Source organism: Oncorhynchus kisutch, linkage group LG16 (genome assembly GCF_002021735.2).
Source record: "Oncorhynchus kisutch isolate 150728-3 linkage group LG16, Okis_V2, whole genome shotgun sequence".
NCBI classification, from domain to species: domain Eukaryota; kingdom Metazoa; phylum Chordata; class Actinopteri; order Salmoniformes; family Salmonidae; genus Oncorhynchus; species Oncorhynchus kisutch.
Window position 1 is genome coordinate 4,622,209 of NC_034189.2, and position 9,129 is coordinate 4,631,337.

The window sequence follows — 9,129 nt, forward strand, 5'->3', positions numbered from 1 at the left end:
AGCGGTCACGTTGGAAATCAGGTGGCCTTGTTTCTCAGAGTGAGAACGAGTTGCCAATCCCTTATAGAATACAGCTTTATGCTTATTGCACATTTTAAACATAAATATTTTTTTTTTTTAAATTAAATTTAAAAAAAAAGACAAACAGCATGTAGAATAGTACCTGGCTAAAATGAGCGCAGATGCCCACAGCAGAATGAGCGAAGATGCCCACAGCAGAAGGAGCAAAGATGCCCACAGCAGAAGGAGCAAAGATGCCCACAGCAGAATGAGCGAAGATGCCCACAGCAGAAGGAGCAAAGATGCCCACAGCAGAATGAGCGAAGATGCCCACAGCAGAAGGAGCGAAGATGCCCACAGCAGAATGAGCGAAGATGCCCACAGCGGAATGAGCGAAGATGCCCACAGCGGAAGGAGCGAAGATGCCCACAGCGGAAGGAGCGAAGATGCCCACAGCAGAATGAGCGAAGATGCCCACAGCAGAAGGAGCAAAGATGCCCACAGCAGAATGAGCGAAGATGCCCACAGCAGAAGGAGCGAAGATGCCCACAGCAGAATGAGCGAAGATGCCCACAGCAGAATGAGCGAAGATGCCCACAGCGGAAGGAGCGAAGATGCCCACAGCAGAATGAGCGAAGATGCCCACAGCAGAATGAGCGAAGATGCCCACAGCAGAATGAGCGAAGATGCCCACAGCGGAAGGAGCGAAGATGCCCACAGCAGAATGAGCGAAGATGCCCACAGCAGAATGAGCGAAGATGCCCACAGCAGAATGAGCGAAGATGCCCACAGCAGAATGAGCGAAGATGCCCACAGCAGAATGAGCGAAGATGCCCACAGCAGAATGAGCGAAGATGCCCACAGCAGAAGGAGCGAAGATGCCCACAGCAGAAGGAGCGAAGATGCCCACAGCAGAATGAGCGAAGATGCCCACAGCGGAAGGAGCGAAGATGCCCACAGCAGAATGAGCGAAGATGCCCACAGCAGAATGAGCGAAGATGCCCACAGCAGAATGAGCGAAGATGCCCACAGCAGAATGAGCGAAGATGCCCACAGCAGAATGAGCGAAGATGCCCACAGCAGAATGAGCGAAGATGCCCACAGCAGAATGAGCGAAGATGCCCACAGCAGAATGAGCGAAGATGCCCACAGCAGAATGAGCGAAGATGCCCACAGCAGAATGAGCGAAGATGCCCACAGCAGAATGAGCGAAGATGCCCACAGCAGAATGAGCGAAGATGCCCACAGCAGAATGAGCGAAGATGCCCACAGCAGAATGAGCGAAGATGCCCACAGCAGAAGGAACGAAGATGCCCACAGCAGAAGGAACGAAGATGCCCACAGCAGAAGGAGCGAAGAAGACGAGACAAGGTGACAAACCTCTCAGGCAAAAAAAACAACCCCCCCCAAAAAACAGAATATTGTTTCTGTCAATACAGGCATTTGGAATATCACACACAAAAAAAAACATACAATTGAAATGAGCTTGATATTTAAAAAAATATTTAAAAAATAAAAATCGCCCAGCCCCTAGTGTGTGACGACACAGCATCCGAATGGGCCACTGGGGAGGTGGGGGATCTCTCTCTGTACATAACCTCAATATGGTTGTTCCTCAGGGGAGGTAGGGGATATCTCTGTCATTCACCCTAAAGCTGTATGTGTGCTCTTAACAGAACCGGTTGTCATTCTACACACAGCCTCTGTAGGGCAGCGGGAGGGTCCCGGTGACTCGGTTCACTTGAGGCATAATAAATATATAAATCTACTTCCTGCTGTTGCCAAACACTGGACCGTATCAGATATTTTTCCCCTCCTCTCATTGGAAACTACTTCCAACCAGTTCAGACCAATACTTTCAGAATCCTGAGGGGAGTGAACAGGTGCCTAGTTCAACTCACGCTTGGCTATTTATCTACACACACACACACACAAAGATCGTTTGTCACCTCGATCCAGAATATATTGTATTGAGTCATTGTGGAGCTGTTTGTTTCAGGTCAGTAATACGGTGACTCTCTCTCTGTGTCGGTACAAAAATAAAACATTTATGTTTTTATCAAAATAGTTGTTATAATACTATACTAATATACTAATAATACTCGATTTCTCTTTCCCATCACACACTCAGTGAGCATAACGGCTCTGGTCAAAAATAGTGTTACTGTATAGGGAATAGGGTGCCATTGAGATGACATCCGTTGAGATTACACAGACATGTTATTTTGTAGCCAGTCCCTCCCACCCAAAACACCCAACAAATAACGTTCCAGAAGAGGTTCTGAGAAGGATTCTAGAACGTTCCAGAAGATGTTCTGAGAAGGATTCTAGAACGTTCCAGAGGAGGTTCTGAGAAGGATTCTAGAACATTCCAGAGGAGTTTCTGAGAAGGACTCTAGAACGTTCCAGAAGAGGTTCTGAGAAGGATTCTAGAACGTTCCAGAGGAGGTTCTGAGAAGGATTCTAGAACGTTCCAGAAGAGGTTCTGAGAAGGATTCTAGAACGTTCCAGAGGAGGTTCTGAGAAGGATTCTAGAACGTTCCAGAGGAGGTTCTGAGAAGGATTCTAGAACATTCCAGAGGAGGTTCTGAGAAGGATTCTAGAACATTCCAGAGGAGTTTCTGAGAAGGACTCTAGAACGTTCCAGAAGAGGTTCTGAGAAGGATTCTAGAACGTTCCAGAGGAGGTTCTGAGAAGGATTCTAGAACGTTCCAGAAGAGGTTCTGAGAAGGATTCTAGAACGTTCCAGAGGAGGTTCTGAGAAGGATTCTAGAACGTTCCAGAGGAGGTTCTGAGGAGGATTCTAGAACATTCCAGAGCATTGCTGTAACATCTGATTGTCAAAAAAGGGGAGTTATTGGGCAACACCATAAATAACACAACCAACTCTGATTGGTCAGTTAAGTCAGAAAAAGGTAGTAAAAAAAACCAACCAGGAAATAAAACAACTCTTTGCTGTGAGATCATCGTACAGATATAGACAGACGGACGGACGGATGGAGGATAAAAGAACGTACTTCTTCCAGATATATAACCATAGAATATACACAGGTAGACTGAAGGAGAGAATATAGCATTTACTACAACAATACTGCACTTTGTAGTGGTGTGACCTTATCCATGGTTACCAGTAGTAGAGACCGTGTCAGCCCAGACAGAAAAACCTAAGTATAGTAAAGGGAAGATAGTGCGCAGTTCACTGACTACATCTCCCAGAGGTCTTTGAGGCTTTTTCAAAATAAAATGTCCCCGTCATATATGCTCCAGTTCTTGGAAGTCCTGTTTCAAAATAGTAGTTTTAGAAATCTGGTTTCACAAAAAGGTTCTGTTGATTCCATACTGCTCAGTGTGTGTGTGAGATCTGAACTCTTATTGTGAAACATTTCCAGGGCTCCAGGTAACAGGAACCTCTCCATTGACACACAGAATACCCCACCAGGTGACAGGAACTAAACAGTCAGATCGCTCCATAACCAGGTGAGTCTATTCTCTACGTAGGCAAGGACACAGAGTTGAATCTATAGCGTACACTATACATGGTGTCCCATCCCATATGGGGTTTATCCGGGTAGGTACGACTCATATTACAAAACACACCCATTGTTGCTTTGGAGCACCTACAGATTGAACACTATGGAGTCTCCCAGGAGGACTGGGTAAGGTCAAAATGTCAGAAATATGCCACATTTGATTAATACTTTTATTTATTTATTATGCTTTAGATACAAAATGTAAAAAACGTCAAATATGTGAATAATCCTTCCTCCAAAAAGGACCATTCTATGGATACAATTTCCAGAAAATCCCACAAATGTGGTTCTTTTTTTGTCCTGGTTTCATCTGGAATCACACACAGGTAGGTTTATCCAGGTAGGCCCATTCCAGGTAGGTTTATCCAGGTAGTCCCATTCCAGGTAGGTTTATCCAGGTAGGCCCATTCCAGGTAGGTTTATCCAGGTAGTCCCATTCCAGGTAGGTTTATCCAGGTAGGCCCATTCCAGGTAGGTTTATCCAGGTAGGCCCATTCCAGGTAAGTTTAACCAGGTAGACCCATTCCAGGTAGGTTTATCCAGGTAGGCCCATTCCAGGTAAGTTTAACCAGGTAGACCCATTCCAGGTAGGTTTATCCAGGTAGGCCCATTCCAGGTAGGCTCATTCCAGGCAGATTTATCCAGGTAGGTTTATCCAGGTAGACCCATTCTAGGCAGGTTTATCCAGGTAGGCCCATTCCAGGCAGATTTATCCAGGTAGGTTATCCAGGTAGGCCCATTCCAGGCAGGTTTATCCAGGTAGGCCCATTCCAGGTAGGTTTATCCAGGTAGGCCCAATCCAGGTAGGTTATCCAGGTAGGCACAATTCAGGTATGTTTATCCAGGTAGGCCCAATCCAGGTAGGTTTATCCAGGTAGGCCCATCCAGGTAGGTTTATCCAGGTAGGCCCAATCCAGGTAGGGTTATCCAGGTAGGCCCATTCCAGGTAGGTTTATCCAGGTAGGCCCATTCCAGGTAGGCCCAATCCAGGTAGGTTTATCCAGGTAGGCCCATTCCAGGCAGATTTATCCAGGTAGGTTATCCAGGTAGGCCCATTCCAGGTAGGTTTATCCAGGTAAGCCCATTCCAGGTAGGTTTATCCAGGTAGGCCCATTCCAGGTAGGTTTACCCAGGTAGGCCCATTCCAGGTAGGTTTATCCAGGTAGGCCCATTCCAGGTAAGTTTATCCAGGTAGGCCTATTCCAGGTAGGCCCATTCCAGGTAGGTTTATCCAGGTAGGTCCCCATTCCAGGTAGGTTTATCCAGGTAGGCCCATTCAGGTAGGTTTATCCAGGTAGGCCCAATCCAGGTAGGGTTATCCAGGTAGGCCCATTCCAGGTAGGTTTATCCAGGTAGGCCCATTCCAGGTAGGTTTATCCAGGTAGGCCCATTCCAGTTAGGTTTACCCAGGTAGGCCCATTCCAGGTAGGTTTATCCAGATAGGCCCATTCCAGGTAAGTTTATCCAGGTAGGCCTATTCCAGGTAGGCCCATTCCAGGTAGGTTTATCCAGGTAGGTCCCCATTCCAGGTAGGTTTATCCAGGTAGGCCCATTCAGGTAGGTTTATCCAGGTAGGCCCAATCCAGGTAGGGTTATCCAGGTAGGCCCATTCCAGGTAGGTTTATCCAGGTAGGCCCATTCCAGGTAGGTTTATCCAGGTAGGCCCATTCCAGTTAGGTTTATCCAGGTAGGCCCATTCCAGTTAGGTTTATCCAGGTAGGCCCATTCCAGTTAGGTTTATCCAGGTAGGCCCATTCCAGGTAGGTTTATCCAGGTAGTCCCATTCCAGGTAGGTTCATCCAGGTAGGCCCATTCCAGGTAGGCCCATTCAAGGCAGGTTTATCCAGCCTACAGGTATGTCTCTGTCCTCTGTCCCAAGTTAGATTTGTCCCAAGTATAGTCAAGACAATACAGAACCAAGGTAACCCAGACTCACCCAGGTAAGACCTTGTTCTGGTCCTGGTGTGGCCCGGGTCTCAGGACTTGTTGTCCCCAGCAGGGGCTGGTTGTTCCAGTGAAAGGTCTTCGTCCGACAGCCCTGTTTCTACAGCGAACACCAGGGACGCACTGCTCGTCACGGGCAGGAGTTCACCTAGAGAGGAGGATGAGAGACGAGAGGGGGGGATGCGAGGGAGAGGGGTGCGAGGGAGAGGAGGATGAGAGACGAGAGGGGGATGTGCGAGGGAGAGGAGGATGAGAGACGAGAGGGGGGATGCGAGGGAGAGGAGGATGAGAGACGAGAGGGGGGATGCGAGGGAGAGGAGGATGAGAGACGAGAGGGGGGGGTGCGAGGGAGAGGAGGATGAGAGACGAGAGGGGGGGGTGCGAGGGAGAGATGCGAGGGAGAGGATGCGAGGGAGAGGAGGGTGAGAGACGAGGGGGGGATGCGAGAGAGAGGGGGGATGCGAGGGAGAGGGGGGGATGCGAGGGAGAGGGGGGGTGCGGAGGAGGATGAGAGACGAGAGGGGGGGGATGCAAGGGAGAGGGGGGATGTGAGGGAGAGGGTGCAATTCATAAAGTAACCACCAGGTGGCACTATGACTATGGCACTATCCCACCCTTTCTCTCACCTGTGTGTGTGGGTATCAGTAGTCTCACCTGTGTGTGTGGGTATCAGTAGTCTCACCTGTGTGGGTGGGTATCAGTAGTCTCACCTGTGTGTGTGGGTATCAGTAGTCTCACCTGTATGTGTGGGTATCAGTAGTCCCACCTGTGTGGGTGGGTATTAGTAGTCTCACCTGTGTGTGTGGGTATCAGTAGTCTCACCTGTGTGTGTGGGTATCAGTGGGTTCTCACCTGTGTGTGTGGTATCAGTAGTCTCACCTGTGTGTGTGGGTATCAGTAGTCTCACCTGTGTGTGTGGGTATCAGTAGTCTCACCTGTATGTGTGGGTATCAGTAGTCTCACCTGTGTGTGGGTGGGTATTAGTAGTCTCACCTGTGTGTGTGGGTATCAGTAGTCTCACCTGTGTGTGTGGGTATCAGTGGTCTCACCTGTGTGGGTGGGTATCAGTAGTCTAACCTGTGTGTGTGGGTATCAGTAGTCTCACCTGTGTGTGTGGGTATCAGTAGTCTCACCTGTGTGTGTGGGTATCAGTAGTCTCACCTGTGTGGGTATCAGTAGTCTCACCTGTGTGTGTGGGTATCAGTAGTCTCACCTGTGTGTGTGGGTATCAGTAGTCTCACCTGTGTGTGTGGGTATCAGTAGTCTCACCTGTGTGGGTATCAGTAGTCTCACCTGTGTGTGTGGGTATCAGTAGTCTCACCTGTGGGGTATCAGTAGTCTCACCTGTGTGTGTGGGTATCAGTAGTCTCACCTGTGTGTGTGGGTATCAGTAGTCTCACCTGTGTGTGTGGGTATCAGTAGTCTCACCTGTGTGGGTATCAGTAGTCTCACCTGTGTGGGTATCAGTAGTCTCACCTGTGTGGGTATCAGTAGTCTCACCTGTGTGTGTGGGTATCAGTAGTCTCACCTGTGTGGGTATCAGTAGTCCTCACCTGTGGTGTGTGGGTATCAGTAGTCTCACCTGTGTGTGTGGGTATCAGTAGTCTCACCTGTGTGGGTATCAGTAGTCTCACCTGTGTGGGTATCAGTAGTCCTCACCTGTGTGTTGTGGGTATCAGTAGTCTCACCTGTGTGGGTATCAGTATAAGTAACGGTAATGGGACTGTCCCTCAGAGGGTCTGGGTCGTGGTAGTCTTGGGGTAGCCCCACCCTCCGCATCCCCGGTCTAGAACCACCGACCCCCCCTCACTGAGGTCCCGTCACTGGATCCTGCCGACACCACAGCCTCCAGGACCAGACCCTCCACCCCCACCCCACCCACCATCTCATAGTCCAAGGGCAGGTCATCCAGACAGTCTGCATTTAACTGGAGAGGAGAGAGATGAGAGAGACGGGGAAGGGGATGAGAGACGGGGAGGGGATGAGAGAGACGGGGATGAGAGAGACGGGGGATGAGAGAGACGGGGAGGGATGAGAGAGACGGGATGAGAGAGACGGGGAGGGGATGAGAGAGAACGGGATGAGAGAGACGGGGAGGGATGAGAGAGACGGGGATGGAGAGACGGGGAGGGATGAGAGAGACGGGGAGGGGATGAGAGAGACGGGATGAGAGAGACGGGGAGGGGATGAGAGAGACGGGGATGAGAGAGACGGATGAGAGAGACAGGGATGGGATGAGAGAGATGGGGATGGATGAGGAGACGGGGATGAGATGAGAGAGACGGCGGATGGGAGGAATGAGAGAGACGGGGATGGGATGAGAGAGACGGGGATGGATGAGAGAGGGATGAGGGAGGAGACGGGGATGAGAGAGACGGGGATGAGAGAGACGGGGAGGGATGGAGAGACGGGGATGAGAGAGACGGGGAGGGATGAGAGAGACGGGATGAGAGAGACGGGATGAGAGAGACGGGGAGGGGATGAGAGAGACGGAGAGGGATGAGAGAGACGGGGAGGGGATGAGAGAGACGGGGAGGGGATGAGAGGACGGAGAGGGGATGAGAGAGACGGAGAGGGGAGAGAGAGACGGGGAGGGGATGAGAGAGACGGGATAGAGAGACGGGGATGAGAGAGACGGAGAGGGGATGAGAGAGACAGGGATGAGAGAGACGGAGAGGGGATGAGAGAGACGGAGAGGGGATGAGAGAGACGGGAGAGAGAAAATGGAGATGAGAACGGGGATGAGAGAAAACGGAGATGAGAGAGACGGGATGAGAGAGACGGGGAGGGATGAGAGAGAATGGGATGAGATGAGAGAGATGGGGATGAGAAAGACGGGGAGGGGATGAGAGAGACGGGATGGGAGAGACGGGATGAGAGAGACGGGATGAGAGAGACGGAGATGAGAGAGACGGAGATGAGAGAGACGGGGATGAGAGAGACGGGGAGGGGATGAGAGAGACGGGGAGGGGATGAGAGAGACGGGGATGAGAGAGACGGGGAGGGGATGAGAGAGACGGAGAGGGGATGAGAGAGACGGAGAATAGAGAGACGGGATGAGAGAGACGGGGATGAGAGGAAGAGAGAGCAGTGAAAGAGCAGAGAGAAACAGTTCAGTATATGTGGGTTCAGTTCAAACATATTCAATGGTGTTGGTGAGAGGGAGTCAAGTTTAGATTCATTTGAGTCCAGCGAGGGAGTCAAGTTTAGATTCATTTGAGTCCAGCGAGGGAGTCAAGTTTAGATTCATTTGAGTCCAGCGAGGGAGTCAAGTTTAGATTCATTTGAGTCCAGCGAGGGAGTCAAGTTTTGATTCATTTGAGTCCAGCGAGGGAGTCAAGTTTTGATTCATTTGAGTCCAGCGAGGGAGTCAAGTTTTGATTCATTTGAGTCCAGCGAGGGAGTCATTTGAGTCCATTCAAATCTGATGGTGACCAACAGAAGAAATTAATTTGAATGAGTGACTTTGATTCTGAAATGACTCACAGCGATGCCCAGGGCTTTGAGGATGTCTATCTTACACATGGGACAGGTCCTGTGATCCAGCAGCCAGGGGTCCACACAGTTCTTATGGAACAGATGTCTGGGAGGAGATAGAGGTTATGACATGTTAATAAATAGGTCTATGACAGGTTATAACAGGTCTATAACATGG

General features: G+C 50.1%; 1 protein-coding gene across 1 annotated transcript in view; it reads right to left on the reverse strand.

Moving 5' to 3' along the window:
* Positions 1–3,686: 3,686 nt before the first annotated feature.
* The window catches only part of LOC109884453 (RING finger protein 150), a 27,376-nt gene continuing 21,933 nt past the window's right edge, over positions 3,687–9,129 (reverse strand). Inside the window, exons 4-6 of the mRNA XM_031791634.1 lie at positions 8,961–9,057; positions 7,163–7,401; positions 3,687–5,622 (exon numbers count right to left, since the gene is read on the reverse strand). Of these exons, the coding sequence (XP_031647494.1) occupies positions 7,261–7,401; positions 8,961–9,057 (238 nt within the window). The 3' untranslated portion in view covers positions 3,687–5,622; positions 7,163–7,260. The remainder of the gene's footprint in view (positions 5,623–7,162; positions 7,402–8,960; positions 9,058–9,129) is intronic.